This window comes from Protopterus annectens, chromosome 8.part1 (assembly GCF_019279795.1).
Source record: "Protopterus annectens isolate FY-2018-M chromosome 8.part1, PAN1.0, whole genome shotgun sequence".
Lineage (NCBI taxonomy): Eukaryota > Metazoa > Chordata > Ceratodontiformes > Protopteridae > Protopterus > Protopterus annectens.
In genome coordinates, this window is record NC_056742.1 from 486,206,158 (window position 1) to 486,224,706 (window position 18,549).

Sequence of the window (18,549 nt, forward strand, 5' to 3'; positions counted from 1 at the left end):
ATTTTAAATCCCTTTTATAATGTTGACGTACTCTTCTCTTAGTTATGGCATGGACCCTTTTCTTTTTATTATAGAGTTTGTTGATGCAGTACTTCCACTCTATGGATTAAATATGTAAGGACATACTTTACACTTTTTCTTTATTTTTATGTGATTTTTTTTTTATAGGTGTTTAGGTGTTTCTTTCTTGGCCTTTTAAAACCTTTTTAAAATGTTGCTGTATTTGCTGTACTTGAAAGCCTGTGAATGTTCTTAGCCTAGTAACCATGACATCTTGCAGAACTTTCAAAGTTTTCAGTGTCAGAAAATACTGCGCATGGAGGTTTTATGAGGATGTTATTCTACTACAGAGCCATTATACTGTTACTAACATCAGATGGGAAGTAGTATGTTTTTTATTAATAGCGTGCTGAAATGGTAAAAATTTACGCTTACCAAGTGAAGTGGTCAAAATGATAACTACTAATGAACAAAAACAAGTTGGATGACTATTTGTTTTAGAGTACTGAAGACTAAACATGACATGGTGTAATACTATTTTTGTAAAGGGCATGAGCCAGCAATACCTGGCAGCAGTGACTTGAGATGGACATTAACTCTTGCAGGGATGCATTTGATTCTTGGAAACAGGTCAAATGCTGACCGCTGTCTATGGTTAGAAGCTCATTTGTTATCTTCCTGAAGCAAGATGCATGGTCTGTCAAGTCTCCTTTAGCGTTGCACTTAATCACTGTCTGTTGTACCCCTTCTAATCCCTGGCATATCTCCTTTTTTCACGTATACCAGGTGTCTTTGAGTCCCTTCTTTGAAATAAGTTATACCAGTTCTTGATAGCGTGATGTTCATCATTTTGATCAGTGCTGCATTAACCTTAGCTGTATGGGTTATATCCTGCCAAGGATATAACAGCTGGCCAGCTTCCAAAGATTCAGGGTACTTTCTATGTGCCCAAACTGTCAGGCAGCTTGAGCTCAGCAGACTAAAAGACAAGTTTGGGGGCCAAGCCCTTCAGAGCTTTACTGCCACTGAAGAGTACACTCCTCTAAGGATTTTGAGGATCAACTGATGGCTTGGTGCTGTTCGTTTAGTGGGCAGATAAAGTTTAATTTGGGGAAAAATCTTCCATTTTTATCAATATTGTTTGTAGATTATCACTTTTCGCTTCAGGGAAGTTATTTTAAAGATAGGAGTCCGTGTTTTTTTAATGGCCTGTCATGAGACTATATTGTACTTTTAAAAGGGAGCTCTATTTTTTCCTACTATTTTAAAAGTTGTATAAAGTGATTGAACCCATTTTTTTTCTGTGGAGAAATTGTTTGTTTTACTTTTGGGGGGCTGGTACAGTGTTTTAAAGTGCTTTTTACTGTGCTTTTGTGTAAAAAAAAAAAAAAAAAAATGATTTTTAAAGACTTGTTATTTTTACCAGCATTTGTTGCTAGTCTTCCCTGGGAAAGAGGCACCATTTTCGGCTTACCAATAGAACAAACTATAGGTCCCACAATCAGTCCTTCTTCCAGCCAGAAAAAGTTAAGCAGAGAGCCTTTGCCACTGCATTAGGCTAGCAGTTTGCCTCAGCTGCAGGTGGGTGACTCTGGTGTCACCATTTGTTGTACCTCAGACCACTCATCTTTTCCCCGGATCCCTGTGGTGTAGCACCTACAGCCACTATGGACCAGTAGCTGTTGGGGTCCCCTCAATGGACAAAGGAGAGACACTCTTGTCAGTCCTGGGAGAGGGAACAGGGAAGGCTTCACTGTTGTGTCAGAATGCTGTGCCCATCCCTGGGGAAGCAGCAGCTGCCATTAGTAACACTGTTTGCCCCATTTTTCTTTTAAAGAAGAAACGGTAAACCAACCATGTATGTATTCCTCCACAGATGTCTGTAAACAGGAGTAGTTTACTGGTCCTGTCTTGGTGTTGAATTCAGGTTGTTGATTCTTCATGTAAAGTAGTTTCTGATAAAAGAAAGTGGCACCTTTTATCCTGTAGAGATTTAAGGTTCTGAATCTGAATAGGAAGATGCAAGAACAGATTCAGATTTCTTCCTCAGATTTCTGATTCAGACTCAGAAGAGAGCTCTGATTATCCCTGTGGGGATTTCATTTTCTCTGATTGTTGCTAAAATGTGCCAGTGTTGTCAGTGGGAGAACACTGAGGTTTCTCAGTCCCTCAAAAAATACTGTGAGTTGTTACAGAAGGATTTTCCAAAACATACACCCATTCCTACTGCTCTGTTAGCTTTAGAATGTGTGTTTGTTTGTGTGTGTGTGTGTGTGTGTGTGTGTGTGTGTGTGTGTGTGTGTGTGTGTGTGTGTGTGTGTGTTACTGCCTGCAGTTTTCCTGTTGGTCAGCCAGCTGTCCCTAAAAAAATAGGGTGTATAAAGTTTCTCAGTCCTTTATAAGTGGATTCCTATTAGATGACCGAAGAAGCATTATATCGAATGTGTCTTGGTCGAACTTAAAACAACGAAAAGGCAAAATAGCGAAGCCGCTTTTAAGCAAATTCTTTCCCATGGAAAGAATTTGCTTGGCCGCTTCTGTTACTTAGCAGTTTTCAGCACTGTAATGCAATCTCATTGTTGGTATATTTAAGTAGGGGGGGGAGGGGGGCACATCCCCCCACTTTATGTATTATTTCAAGTTTTTTTTTTCTTGGAACAGCGATTCCCCCCCCCCCCCCCCTTGGAAAAAAAATTGCTCTTCTGAGCTTTCGAGATTGTAAGCTTTCGCTTACATGGGTTTGATTATTCATCGTTCACTTTCTTAAGCATTCGATGATATAATATAGACCCCTTTTAAGTTTGTATATACTGTTCAAAACTTGACCCAGGAGCTCTAGCTTTAGTTGATCCCACTGCTGCAAAACACTTAGTTTATTCCAATCCTACTCTTTTTGATAAGGATGAGAAAATTATTGACACATATGGAAAAAAGTATATGCTTCTGCAACTTTGAGTTACAGAATTTTGAATTGTCATGTGCATATGTTAAAGGTTGCTCTAATTGTGAAAGTATGAGGAATTTTTTTATGTGCAGTTTCTTCTTGTGAAAATCCGAAGCATTCACTGATCTGAAGAAGCGTTAGTTTTACAACGTGAAAGCGCTTATGTGGTCTATTTTTACAAATAAATACTTTTACTGTGAGAAGCTGTGGTGTTCCTGCCAATTTTATGCTTTGGATTCTCTGTGTTTATCTGGCAGTTATCTTTATCAGTGACTGGGACTTGGTTCTTGTGTTTGCCCCAGTTTCTTCTTGTGAGGAAAAATATACTTTAATTTAGTTTTTTTTTAATTGCACAGGTCACTCATTGTTTACATTGTATGTATAACTTTATTAATACTTCTTCCAAGGATGTGGCCACTGATACTGTTTTGAGGAAGTTTGCTTGGCTGCATTCTCAGAACCTTCCAGACGATTTTAAAAATTACATTTTAAATTCCCCTTTGGACAGACGTTTAATTTTTGGACCCTCTGCCTCAGAGGTGATCAAAAAGTGTGATGAAAGGGGTGAACTAATCCAGGGAATCACTGAAAAATTTTCAGCCTTCCTTTTCCAGATTTTCTAATGGATTCTTTGACTCCTCGTCCATTTTTGTCAAAAAAGCAGAATAAATAGTCTCAACAAATTACAGGTAAACAGACATTTAAGAAGAAATAGCAAGGGGGGTTCCAAAAGAAGCCTCAAACCTCCCTTTGGATCAATGAATAGGAGTTTTGCTGGGTAGTGTTCGTGAAATAGCCATTTGCTGTAATTCACATTCGACGAGCGAATATAGATCCTCCCTCCCTGGCCCCTTTTTACTCCAGAAGTTCTGAGTCTCCTTTTTTCTGTTTGGCAAGAGATGGTGTCAGACAAATGAGTTCTGAAGATCATTCATTATGGTTATAGGTGGCAGTTGGAAGACTTTTATCCTTTCCAGTGCTGTCCCAACGAGTGATAGAACCAGTTCCTCCTTCGCAGGCAGGGAAGGGATTTTTATTCAAGGATGTTGTTAGGGACGAAAGAAAAAAATGCTTGGAGATCAGTTCTGGATCTTTCTTTCCTATATCTGTTTGTGACTGTGCCCAAATTCAGAATGATATCATTTTACAACCGGTTACCTCTTCTTCCTCTTTCGAGTTTCCTGGTAACAGTTAACTAAAAAATGATTATCATCACATCCATATTCATCCAGACTTCAGACATTTCTTAAGGTTTTGTGTATCTGGATCACATTATCAGTTCTCTGCCTTATCCTTTGGACTATCTACTGCACCAAGAGTGTTCATAAAGTGTCTCATTCCAGTTATAGCCCATTGCAGGGTACAGGGTATCCACATTTTTCCAGATTTAGGCAACTTGCCTATCTTTACATAATCTTTTTCAAAGAGTCAGGGATCTCTCTCTTGGGTGAGAAATGTCTTATACAAGCTGAAATTCCAAGAGAATATTCAAAAGTCTTTCTTGACTCCTTCATATAGGGTTGTGTTCCTGGGATGTCAACTAGACACCTCAGTTTAAAGAGCTTTTCTTCCACAATAAAAAATAGATCTGTATCTGTTTCTAAGATTTTTTTCCTCGAATTTCAGTGACTGTGCGAGAATACCTCATGATTTTAGGTCTCATGGATTCTATGATTCTCATGATACCTCTGGCAAGGTTCCACATGAGAAAGATACAGTGGTTCTGAAGTCTCTTTGGTTCCAGAACCATCAGCCTTTAGACCGTATTCATAAAGGCTACGAAAAAGTGTACACTGTGTGTCACATAGTGTGACCATTCTGAGTGAATAGATAGCACAAGCATTGCAGTAAGGCTGTTCTTGAATTCAGAAAGTGTACACAGAGTGTACACATAGTGTATTTTATGGTACCTTTATGAATCCACCCTTGTCTTTTGAAATCCCAGTACTTGGAAACAACAAATATCCTTAAATCCATGATATCCTTTTCTCCCTCCCTGTTCTAGAGCAGTCAGTCACCACAGACACCTTGGACTTTGCTTGGGGAGCAGTTTCAGGAGGGATAAAAGTGCAGGGAGTGGAGGGTGTGTGGGACACCAAGAACATAAATATCAAAGAGAATGCTTGCCCTGATTGAGGCACTCAACTCTCTGAATCATCTTTGGTCCCCAGGACCTCTTCACGTTGTTACAGAGAATACCAGAGTCATGTGGTACATCAACAAGCAGGAGGGAACCAGGTCTTAACTCCTTTGCAAAGTAGCCATGTTAGCTTGGGATATATTCACAGCACATTCTGACTCTGTGGGATTAGAGCAAAATTGTGCGGCAGAGAAGCTGAGCAGGACCAGGGCAAACCGTTACAAATGGAAACTAGATCGGAGGTATTCCAGACTTTGATTCATCTGTGGGGACTTCCTCAAGTAAACCTGTTTGCCTCTTCTCTGAACAGTTAACTAGCAAGATTCTGTTCCAGGATTCCATGCAAGAAGGCCTGGAGGATGTATGCCTTTTCTTTTCCTTGGATATGAATGTTCTTGTATGCTTTTCCATCCTTTCCACTGATATCCAGGGTACTTTTGAAGATTCAGAAGGAATCCCTTCAAGATCATTATGGTGACACCCTTCTAGTTGAGGCAGCCATGGTTCTTTCTTTTGGAAATGGCTAAGAGGAAATTACCACACACTTCCTCACAGACTGATCTACTCACACAAGAACACATTTTTAACAACCTGACATCAATCAGCTTCATTCGACTGCCTGGACAAGAGGGTTTTAATTTCTTTTAAGTACCTGTTTACTGGGGGCGTTCAGCAGGTACTTATGGAGGCAAGAAATCCACCTACTAGAAAGTCATATATTAAGAAATGTTAAAGGCTTTCTACTTGATGCTAACTACAGCATAATCAGCACCCATTTTAGAACTAGTTGTTCTCTGATTTTAAATATTTGTGTGTTAGTCCAGTGGCCTTTCTAATTCTTCTTTCAAGGTTCATTTATTTGCCATTTCAGCATGTCTACTCATGACTCTCCCTCTTTTGATGTGGTTTCATGTCAAAATGTTTTTAAAAGGGGGTTGCATAAGAGGCCTCCAAGTAAAACTGTGGCCACTCCTTGGAATCTTAATTTTGTGTTATGGAACCTAACACTTGTTCTGTTTGAACCAGTTAACCTGTCTGACTTGAGTGAAGTTCTTAATACGGAAAACAATTTTACTAATTTTTTTGACCTCTGTAAGAAGGGTATCTGAGTTGCAAGCTCTTATGGTGAATCAGCCCCATCTCATTTTCGAAGGAGACAAGGTTTCTTTGAGAAGTAGTCCTTCTTTTATGCCTAAAGTAGCATCTGAGTTTACTTTAAGACAAATTAAACATTTCCCCCTTTTCTTCACTGAACCTAAGAATGAGGAAGAAAGGGTACTCTGTACCTTGATGTCCACGGACAACTCGGGTACTGTCTTGATGGAATTTAATCTTTCAAATTTTTGCATCAATTGTTTACTTCTTGTGAATGTAAGAGGAAGGGACAACCTATGTCAAAACAGACCATTTCTAAATGGTTGTCTAAGGCTTTTACCTTTTGTTACACTCAACATAAAAAAAAAAAAAAAAAAACATTCCAGGCAGGGTCAAGGCCTTCTTAACAAGGGCTTTGGCTTCATCTATGGCTTTTTAGGAAAAGGTTGGATTCTAGAAGTATTCTAGATGCTGCTACTTGGTCCTCTGTACATACTTTTACAGACAACTGTAAGCTTGATTCCTTCTCTACTTCCAGGTCAGGCTTTATTAGGACCATTCTCCAGAGGTTCTTGGACTCTTCTCCTTCCACCTCCCAACTGTAGTAAGCTGCTGAAGTAGTGATCAATATGATAGTTGTGTAAATAAACTCACCATAGTGGTAGATGTTTGAATGATCACTGATGCAGTAGCTCCTCCTTCCCAGCCCCACACCCTTTTTTGGTGCGTTTTTTATGCCAGGGTACCAACTTTTTTTTTTTATGTTCCTGTCTTTGGCTTTTCAGGGCTCAGGCTTCCTGTGTTTGTTGGCAGAAAAGCTCTGAAGGGCATGATGTCCAAATTTGTTTTTAGTCAGCTCAGCTCGAGCTGCCTGACAGTTTGGGCACATGTAAGGTGCCCTGAAGCTTTGGAATCTGACCAGCTTATTTTTCTTTGGCAGGATAAAACCCATATAGCTTAAGGCTACTGCAGCAGTGATCATTCAGGCATAGGTGTACTTACACAACTGTAATTTCCAGGGGCCCCTGTCTGAAAGTTAGTATTTTCTAAAGTGTTGAAACCTCTACCTTTGCCCTGCCCTGTCTACCTGCAGCACGTTTCTCTGCTCCTCTTCTGCATTTCTGCTTCAGCTTTCTGCCTTGTATCATGTGCTTTGACCTTACTTGTACATTTTTAAAATAAAGACAAGATCTTCTGTTTTTTTTCTGCATAGGCAAAGCATTTGCACACATGTATATATTATACAGATTTAACATAATCATGGATACTTGGCACCTTAGTGAGGCATAAGTTAATTACTCAAGTATAGCATAGAAGTAAACTGCACTGGACTATGACATTTTTTTCTGTAACCAGCTACTTGGGCATTGGAATAAATAGGATCTACAACATCCATGTGGTCGCCATTACATACATTTGATGAATATGCCAAAGAAATAGAACTTGGCTTAGATTTCCTATGGGAATGGAACTTAGCCCCCCATATCCCTCAAGCAGAGGTCTCAATCCCTGCACCCTCTGCATTTATAAAATCACCTCAGAGGCAGCGACACCTTAGGAGAAAGGAGGCTGTTTTCTTCCCTGATCACTGCATTTTTTAACCAGCTTTATTAAATTCACACCTTTTAAACAATGACATGAGCACAAATATGGTTATAGACAAGAAAACAAACCATTGTATACATTTTCCATGGGTTTTCTGTATTATACATATGTTTTAACAACTTTCATTCAATCCCACGTTACATAAATTGCTCAAATCCTGCCTTCCCTTAAATTTCAATCCTCCTCCTCCTAAACTTTATTTTACATTTATTTTTCCCACAACTTCCATTTATTTCTATGTCATTTGCTCTTTCTCTTTAGTAAAGATCCCACCCCCAACTATTCGGGTCTGTATTATAACGACAAAAGTTCAGAATTTCAAACGCTCACATGAGCGGAGATTCAGGAACTCGATGTTATTTTTTGATCGCAGTACAGTGACAATTGGAATATTTGCCCTTTCCTCCCTGTAGTGCGATCTCGGAGTTGGAATACTATTTAGCGGGGGGTGTAGGGGGCACAGCCCCCCACAATAGCGATTTTGAGTTCTTGAATTTCCACTCATGTGAGCGTTCGAAATTCTGAACGTTCATCGTTGTAATATAGACCCAACTATTCTGTTTCCTTTACAATATTCTGTACTTTATTTGCAGTTTGTTTACATGTTGGTTTTCAGTATCTAGTAATATTCCTTTTGGCAGCAAAAAACATTAAACTTAGCAATGCTTTATTATGTCTAGGAAATTCAAATCCTGTATCCCAACTCAAAAAAATTATTTCTTGGACTAGTGATACATTATGCATCACATATGTTCCTTTTCTGTGTAACTGGAAACATATTACTATGTTTTTTTTCTTTTGTGTTAATGTATGCTTGTCTGTGTCTTAAGTGATAAGGTATTAAAAAAGAATCCTTTCCTGAGTTACACCCATTTGCATTTCTGACGGTACTCTGTAGAGAATTTTTAAAACCTGTGAACTCACACTTCACTCTTACCCATTACACTTCCAGCAATTGCTATCTACACAAGAAAAATTTTCTAAGTTTTGCGTAGAGTATAAAAATACCTATACAGGCACTTTCATGCAAAAATCCTAAACCCTCTGTACTTTGTTGCATACTTGGGATCCATGCAGATAGTCTTCCACAGTTGATTTATATATTTGAACTTATTTGAACTGTTTTTTTCTGAAATCGGTGCGCTTGTTGCTGTAGCATAGACCAGATTCAGGCCTGCTTGAATCTAGCTTTGTTTGTATAACTTGAGCACTGATCCAGGCCATCTTTTTTGTTGGAGAAGGTTCCCCTGCACCCTAGTAGCAGGAGTGTGCAGTTAGAACTTGTCTGAAGACTGCTGGAACAGGGCTCAGTTTTGAGGGGTTTTTTTCTGGTTAATTGGGTAACTTGTTTAAATCAGTTTGTTCATTTTCTATTGTTTTGTATATATATAAAAAATTGCACTTTATTCATCTGCTTTTACTGTATTTGTGTTTCTTCCTACTTTATTACTAGGGGCATGACTACAATTCTGATCTGCGATATATAATGATAAGTATCCTTTTCTGTGCATTTAAAGTGTTTTTTTGATTGTATCTGCTTTATTTTCTGAAAAAAAAAAAAAAATATATATATATATATATATATATACTTGTTTCCCGCCTTTCTAAGCTAGTATAGTCCAGTTTTCAGGTTAGTGTTGAATTCAGGGCTGTGTTACATATGTCTGTGTTTGCCCATACCTTACTTGGATAGAAGGAAGTTTCCCTGTTCACCTGTGAGAGAGGGGAGCTTTGAGCAGCCTATCTGTCCCTGGAGGAGTGCTTTCAGCCCAGAAATTAGTAGTTTATTGGCCATTTTGGGCTAATTTCTCTCTTTCATTTCCCCGCTATAAATACCGCATTTGCCCAGTTTTGCGTGCCGAGCAGTGCCTGTTAGCTAGAGTAAAACTGTTCCCGGCTCCACAAAGTTTCCTCTTTAATTTTTCCCTTGGAACTAGACAAACTTTCAACTTAAGCACTCGGGCCATTCATTTCTCAGCCCGGAACTTGCTCAAAACTTATAGCAAGCACTTATAAACCCTAACACTAGACCCGCCTGTACTGTACAGAAGGTCAAGGCTCTCTATTCGACCTTACCAGCCATCCAGTAAAACAGTACACTGTACCTATCCAGGCATGTCCAAAAGGGCAGTTTCAGGTGTACTCTCCAGTCTAACTGGTGAATCTGGGCATTTTGAGACAATGTTACAACTGCCTCATGTACACAGACAACCCTCTCCTCCTACCACCAAACACTAATACATGCGAGAGATGCAATTATACAGCCAAACTGGAGGCTAAGCTCTCTCAACCCAAGACTGGATCAGACAGTCAAGAGGAGAAGGGAAATACTTGCATCACACCACCAGTGTCACATAGACCCATTAAACTAGCACCGGCAAAAAAACACACACAAATACTTGAAAACATACTCACAGGCTCTAAATAAAAGTCTGCAAAACCAACAGAGACCTCCAAAGCAAACAACCAAGCAACCTCCACCCCCAACACAAACCATGAAACACATACTTCACAAAACCAGTGTGCCATGCAATCACAGCCGTTAAGGCAAAATAACATACCCAACATACTAGTAATAGGTGACTCTGTAGTCAGGTACACTGATGTCCCACTCACTAGGCTGAATAAGGAGAAGGTTACTGTTAGCTGCCTGGCGGGTGCTAGGATCCGCCACATAACACAAGCACTCAGGTCACTCCAGAGCAAGTACAAATATGACTCTGTCATTGTCCATGTTGGTGTGAACGACCTGAGCTGTACCTCCGTGGACTACATGAAAAGAGACATCGAAGAGCTCTCTGATCACATAGCCCAGGCCAGTATGACTCTGACCCTGAGTAGCATCATGCCCTCACCAAGAATGATACCACGGTATAAAGAAAAAATTCTCTATTTCAACAGTTGGCTAAGTTTCTGGTGTCATTCAAAGGAGATCCAGTGTCTGTCCACCTGGGATGACATGCTCGACAAGCCACACTGCTTCGCTAGAGACGGCTTGCACTTGTCACCCTTCGGCTTTCAAATACTGGCCAATGCTCTGCCACCCCCATAGTGCCTTTTTTAGGCAAGGCTCAAAAGACAAACCCACCGCCGTAAATAGCACAAGTAACAAAAAACTGAGGGTAATGCTACTCAATGCCAGAAGTCTAAACCTCAAAACTTCTGGCATTGTCTAAACCTCAAAATGCATGCACTTGAGGCACTCCTCAGTATGGAGAAAATTGATATATGTGCAGTAACAGAAACCTGGTTTAAGGCTCCAGAGAGCACCCCAGCACACAACTCATACCATACATTTCGCCCACAGAACCCAAACTGAAATACAAAAGGGGGCATATCCATATTCATCAAGGATACCCCCACACCTCCAGGTTAGTGGCACAGCACGATGCTTCAGAGATCATCCATGTGCAACTAACAATGGGCAAAACTGCAATTCAAATTGTAGCTTGCTACAGATCACCCACCATGTCCCAGGACCCCCATTCCGCATTTCTGGAAACACTGGAAAACATCAAGGTCCTACCAAACACCCCAATATTGGATGATTTCAATTACCCAAACGTTAACTGGGAGAACTACTCAAGTACTAACTCCCTTGCCCAACATTTCCTAGAATTTAGAAACTGAAACGCCCTGGTTCAACTGGTCAACACTCCCACCAGAGGTGACAACATATTGGACTTGGTCATCACCAGCATGGGCGACCGGTGTTCCACACCGGTGGTCAACCCCTCGCTGGTTATATCTGACCATAAACAAATCACTTTGTATTTCCACATTCCACCCCCACCCCTGGACAAGGAAACCACCGTGAAAAACTTTTCAAAAGCAAACTTCATGTTACTTAAGACCAAGGTGGAAAGTTTCAAAGCCCCCATGCTGAAGGATAATGCTGTCCAAGCTGCAAAATCCTTTACTAATGCATTCTGCGGGCACCTACAAGAATGCATGGGTCGTGCCATCCCATGCAAAATCAAGACTCACCCATCCAAGAAAAGGAAACCAGTCTGGTGAACTCCTGCCATAAACAAGCTATACTATAGAAGGAGGAAACTAGTACAGAAAAGAGTAAAATCTAAAGAAGGGAAGACATCCCAGATCAGTATCGGCAAGAAACTACGATCCCTCATAAAATCATCCAAGACGAGCGTTGAAAGAAAAATTGCCAAGAACTTCAAAGATAACCACAAGGCGTTCTTTAGCTATGTCAAGAATCTAAGTGGCAATGCTCAGATCTGCTTGAAGTTAGTGCAGAATGGCACAAAATACACTGAACTGACCGATATCGCCAATATCCTGGCAGACAGGTTCAGCGGAAACTTCACCCCCCCTCTCACCCCCAAAAGGGCCCTTAACCATACTAGAAGAATGTAGAGTCCCTGAAATCATAGACACTCAGGTTAAAACAGCCCTCTCCAAAGCCAAAAACACAGTATCAGTGGGACCGGGCGGTGTCCCAGGCTGCATCCTACACAAGCTCAAAGATGAACTAATCCCTCACCTAACACACTGTTCAAACTCAGCCTCTCCACAGGTTACGTACCCATAGAGTGGTGCACAGCAGCAGTTATTCTGCTCCACAAAGGTGGAGCCACAACAGACCCTGGGAACTATTGCCCTATAAGCCTGACTAGCTTGGTCTGTAAGGCTATGGAGCGCATCATCATGGAACTCATTAACAGAGTCACTGGGATCCTCCAAACACTGGACCCTACCCAGTTCGGCTTTAAGGGCAGATCATGCCTCCTAAACCTGGTGGACTTCTTTGAGACAGTTACCAAGGCTATAGACAAGGGAAAGGTGGTACACACAGCCTACCTAGACATCGCTAAGGACTTTGACACCATTCCCCATTCTGGTATTATAGACAAGCTCACCAGCCTGAACATAAACCCCTACGTCACAAGATGGGTTGTCAACTGGCTCATGGACAGAACCCACATGGTGAGAGTTGCGGGAGCTAGGTCCAACTCTAAACCGGTTACAAGTGGCGTTCCCCAGGGCTCAGTCCTAGGACCCCTCCTGTTCGGCATATGCTTCTCAGATGTACAGGCAAGCACAAGAGGACTGTGGTTGACCAGGTTCACAGACGACTGCAAACTAGGGGCTATAATTGAATCTCCGGCTGACACAGACATCCTCCAAAAGGGTCTCACTGAGACGGATACCTTGGTGTCAAAATCATGGCCTCAAGCTAAATGCCAAAAAGTGCATAGTCATTCCCTTTGGAAAAAACAAAGTACCCACAAACTACCACATAGGTGGTAGTCCCCTAAATACGGAAGATGTAATAAGGGATCTGGGCACCCAAGTAGATAGTAATCTCACCTTTGATAATCACATTGCCAAAGTGGTTAGAAAATCACAAAAGGGTTTGCATCCAGATCAAAAGAGGTCATTGTGCCCTTCTACTCATCACTTATCAGACCCATCATAGAGTACAATGCCCCATTTGGGATGTACTTTACAAGACACCTGCAACAGCTGGAAAGACCACAGACGTACCTCACCAAGAGGATCACTGGCCTCAAATAGATGCCCTATGCAGCTCGACTGAAGAAACTCCAGCTGTACTCTGTTGCATACCGCCTACTCAGAGGTGATCTCTGCCTGACGTACAAGGCCATGTCCAACCCAGAATTGATGGACATGCTCCACCTAAAGAAACCTTATCCCCTCGAGCCACACTCTCTAGGGATCTAAACCTCACCACAACAATAAATAGGACATGCTGGAGGGATAGAGTCCTGTCCAGGGACTTCCCATGCTTTGGAACAAATTCCAATCTACATTAGGCAGAGCTCCTCGCTAACACTCTTAAAAAGAAACCTTGACGAGTGGATGGGAAACAGAAAGTTTACCCCGGGGAATCACTTCCGTGGCTCTGCTGGACAGAGGCACAGGGAACTAATCTAAGAGGGTGGCGAAAGCCAACATATTCTGGCTACGCTTATAAATGCCTTCGGGCAGATAGCCTAGTACCTACCTATGAACCTATATATTGCCTTTCTGTTCCATCTACAGTCTTGATTGGTTCCTGTAAATATCACACAGTATTTTATATGCTAATTACTGCTTTTATTCTAGACTCAACTAAAAAATCAACTAGAGCTAGTCTTTCATCTAACACTCTCCTGTCCTTTTCTCTTTGCCTGTACTCTTCTGTCAGTCCCTGGGAGGGAAAACCAGTTTCTAACCTACAGTCCAAATATGTGCTTGACCTCGTCCCACTGTTACCTTTCCCTCCATACTTATTTGCTCCCAGTCCCTTAGTTCCTTTGTTAATTTTTTCCAATAAATTCTAGCCTCTCTTTGCTTATTTTCTGTGCCCCTTCTTGCAGACCATCATATTGGAAAAAATGTCTTTCTCCATTCCCATGTTTTGTTAGTTCTTAGAATACTTTCATCATGCATTTCAGCCTTGATTTATAACCATCTGCTTATGTACCTTAACTGTGTAGCTCTAAAGTAGTCCTACGGATCCAGGTAGTCCTTTAAACCACCTTGTTTGATGGGGAGGATTAACTTGTCTGACACTTTTTTTTTTCTTGCCCTCTTAATAACGTCTGCATTTTTTTTATCAGTTGTTTTTACCTACGGGTAGTTTCCTTATGAGTGTCCTATGCCCAAATAAATATGTTCTTCTGTGAGAGAGATAAGAGAGGGGTATTAAAAATTTAATATGTTGGTCTACGAGAGAAATCACAGAGGGACATTACATTTTTTGGGAAAAGAGTATGGAAAGCCTGGATGTAATGCTGTTGGAAGGTGACACCCGGGAACAGTTAAAAGGAAAATCAGTAACAGGAAACCACAGTACGTTGTAAAAAGTGAAAAAAAAAATGCAGATGCATGTCATTATCGGAACTTGTGTACCAGTAATGCGTTACTGGCTTCCATCAACTTTGTCTTTTTACCTTCCTTTTCAAATAAAACTGATATACCGTGCTGCAGACAGTTTCCTTCAATTCCTGCATGGCCAGAGGTTGTATTGCTAATGCCAGGTCCTCTGTTGCAGTGTTGTCCTTGTGGCTATGTTAAGAGGACTCTTTATTGGCACAGTAATTTTGATTGTGCTGTCACAGGCTCTGTATTCTATTTTGTTATATCTTTGTCAAAGCGCACTTTCTTAGAACGTAGAAAGTATGTGTGTGAGTTTGGATTTCTATTCGTACAGGAGGAACCCTTTACACTTTCTGATATGGACTGAGAGACTGAGGAACTGTGTGAATTGGGCATATGGATGATGCATAGTAAGTGCAGAGTGAGATACCTGACAAACTTTGTTTAATGATGGAATAGTCATGAATGCAGACATCACAGTTTGTAGTGTCACATATATCAACATGTTTGCAACTCCTGATCATCTGCATTGAGGTGAAAACAAGTCGGCCCAGACTTGTTCATTCTGATGAGGAAATGTGCACATTGGAAATACTGACTTCACAGCAAACTTTCCATTGTCCCTTGAAAACACGAAAAAACAGAAGTGAGAAACCTGATTTAAAGGGGCCCTGTTTACAGTATGTCCCATTACCAACCCCTTCAGTACACAATGTATAAAAAAATGTTCACTGCTAAGTAAAGTAAATGGCAGATTGTGTGATATACTGCAAGAGTGATTTCAGGACTACTTTTTCATGGCCTCTGCCGTTTGTGGTTTTACTTTGTTCTCATTTTTTTTTTATTATTCCAGTTTTGAATGTTAAGAAAGAAAAGGTCTGTCATAAGTGGAGTTTTTGAAGAAAAATCTTATTTATGTTTCAAATGGGTAAATGGACTGACCCACAGTGGGCCGTCAGCCATAGTAATTGAAGGTACCCAGGTACCACTGTTACAGACTTGGACTAAACTAGAGAATGCACTCTTATAAGATGACTGTTACAGTTCTCTGCTAAAAGCTTGTAGGTATGGAATTCATACGTAAATGTTTATATTTGACCTCTGAACATTGAAACCTGCAAACTCGTGTACACTGAAAGTATTTTTATTTTTTAGGAAACTTTCCAATGATAAGTGATGACCTGGTCAATTCATATCATCTGTTGCTGTGTGCTCTTGACCTAGTGTATGGGAATGCCTTGTTGTGTTCCAACCGTAAGGAGCTTTTAAATCCCAATTTTAAGGGTAAGTTTTTTTGTTGATGTATATAGTGTGTCCAGTAGATCAGCAACGATAATCGTAGTAAGATACTGTCACTGAGTACCATTTGGATACCAAGAATGAATGTAGTGGTTTCAAAAAGTAAAGGAATTTAATTGTTATGTGGAGTGCCTTCATCAAGGTAATAATGAATTCGTAAAACTTTTTTTTTCTGCAACAAGCATTTTAAGTGTATGGCTGATTCGATCATGTCCTGTGGAATTAAGTGAACTTATGCAGTTGCATTCTGCAATATTGATAGCTGGAGATGGAAATGAAGCTTGCAGAGCTGGATGGGGTACGGTGAGGGTCGATACTAACCAGCAAAACAAGCAGACTTGCATGGCGTTATCAGTGTGAGGGGTTAGAGAAGGCAAAAAAAAAGACTAACTTTGCACACTTTGGTGAAGAGCTACCACATGGCGGTAATGTCTTTTGCCACAGAAGCCATTCGCCAAACAACTCAGGGAATGCCCATGAACAGCTGGGGAAGATGTGTCCCTTATTTTCTCTGTTTGCTGAGTAAAACACCATGCACATCAGAATGCTGAACAAGTTTTGGTCCATTTTATGTTGGTGGGATTGCAAGGATGGCTTTATTTTAGTGCCACCGGAAGTATTTTTGAAGAGATAAAAAGGCAGTTGATGGGAATCATCCTTATTCATACTCTATTGTAACTAACACCACAAAACTATTAATTACCTTTATTTTTAAATTAATATTTTTTTGTTTGTTCTCTCCACTGTAACTGCTGATGTGCTGCATACCACTGTTAAAACATGTCTTTTGTAATTTGTGTGTATACTGTTCATGTCTAAATAACTAAATGTATCTGTAATTTTTCTATGTGGAGCTTTTCTCCCCGGGCCTCTGCTGAAAAAGGGCCTTTTTGGCTCAGTCTGACACCCCCAGTTAACAAATGTAAAATAAATAATAAATTTATTTTGATGGTATGATGGGCATGAAGCAGTAACGTGGTATATGGTTAGCATTGTTACCGTTCTATTGTTTTTGTTGTTTTTTTTTTCAGTAATGTCAAATGGTTAAGCTAAGCCTATTGAGACTTATTTTTTGTCAGTGTTGACCATATGCATGTGTATTTAAATACCACACTATGAGTAACAAATAAAAGGACATAGTGATTAATTTTCTACAACCATGTAAAAAAAGGCAGGTCTGTGTTCACACATCGAAGAGAAACATCATCAAATGACTATTCCATGAACAGTAATTCCTGAGCATCACTTTCACTGAAGAGTGAAACCATCGTAAAAAAATTAATTGAAAGGTAATAGTTGGCCAACAACAAGGAAGTAACCCACAAAGGTGGTGGGCTGTACCCCCCCCCCCCCCAGCTATATATACCAACTCCAAGATCGCACTGTAGTGGAGAAAAGGGCACATTTTAAAAGGTTTTGTTTAGTTTACTTTATACAGTTTGGTACTTCCTTGTTGTTGGCCATCTGTTATCCTCAAGTGATTTTTTTTTTGCTATGATTTCACTCTTTGAAGGAAAGTGACATTGGCAGGTTACTGTTCGTGGAGTAGCTGTTCAATGAAGTTTTTCTTCGATGTGTAAACATAGACCCAAAAAAGATGAGCACAAACTTATTTGTACTTTACACGTGGCTGGTTTGAAGTGTGGAGACTGAGGTTGGTGGGATATGGATGAACAAGTTGTATTTATGTTGTGTGTGTGTGTGTGTGTATGAATTATGAAGCCTAAGTTGAAAATCCTAAAAAAATCAAATGGGGGGGGGTGCAGTTTTAAAATGCATGAAAGTAAAAGAAAAATAAAACACCCTGTTGTAATCTTAAGCAGGTTATGATAGGGTTATTGAATTTGTAGCTTTAAGCTAGAAAAATCTAATGAAACTGAGCAAAAAAAGTATTTGTCTGATACCATCTAAAACATTTTGTTTAGCATCTAGAAAATGTGATAAATTGCTGTACATGAGTTAAGCTTTGCTAGCTGTATTTTTATGTTGAAATTATTTTCCTCTCAACACTTTTATTAATGAAGGTTTAGAAAAATACATTTGCTAAGCATATTTATTTATAAAGTAAAACAATTTTAATGACACCAACAGCTTCTGTGACCCCCAGAAGCTGTGTTTGCACCATGTTGTATTGTACCATCACAGCATGATATTCTATTAACGTAAAGAAGAAATGGTCTGGCAGTGCAGAGGATTGAAACACTGAAGTGTTTCCTGTAGCCAGGGGTACAGGATTTGAATCCTTCAAACTGCATTTGCCTGCTGTTTGAATCAGTGCAAGTTAGTTAACCAGACAGTATTCCTGGGTCAGTCCTGAAAATGGATGCTTGTGTTCACTCACCTTGCCCTATTAATAAATGCATGAAATAAAATAAATGGTCATTAACAGGTAAGGTTATATATAGTTCTATAGCATCATGTTGTGTAGCCCAGTTCATAAAATGGTATTGTGAAACAATTTTCCTGTTAAGAAGCTTTTGTGTCAGTGGAAGGAACAGTCAGTTATGTTATAAATTTAGTTTTTGTAGTAGACAGAAGCCGAATAATTAAATTTAGAATTTCATATGGTTTTCAGTTACATAATAGATACAGTATGGTTAGAAAGCAAGCCAGCTGTGAC

At 40.1% G+C, this 18,549-nt stretch overlaps 1 protein-coding gene across 1 annotated transcript in view; it reads left to right on the top strand.

The window, feature by feature from the left end:
• The window catches only part of RBL2 (RB transcriptional corepressor like 2), a 910,854-nt gene that overhangs the window by 255,968 nt on the left and 636,337 nt on the right, over window positions 1-18,549 (top strand). Inside the window, exons 6-7 of the mRNA XM_044082019.1 lie at window positions 3,714-3,731; window positions 15,770-15,914. Coding sequence (XP_043937954.1) covers window positions 3,714-3,731; window positions 15,770-15,914 — 163 coding nt within the window. The remainder of the gene's footprint in view (window positions 1-3,713; window positions 3,732-15,769; window positions 15,915-18,549) is intronic.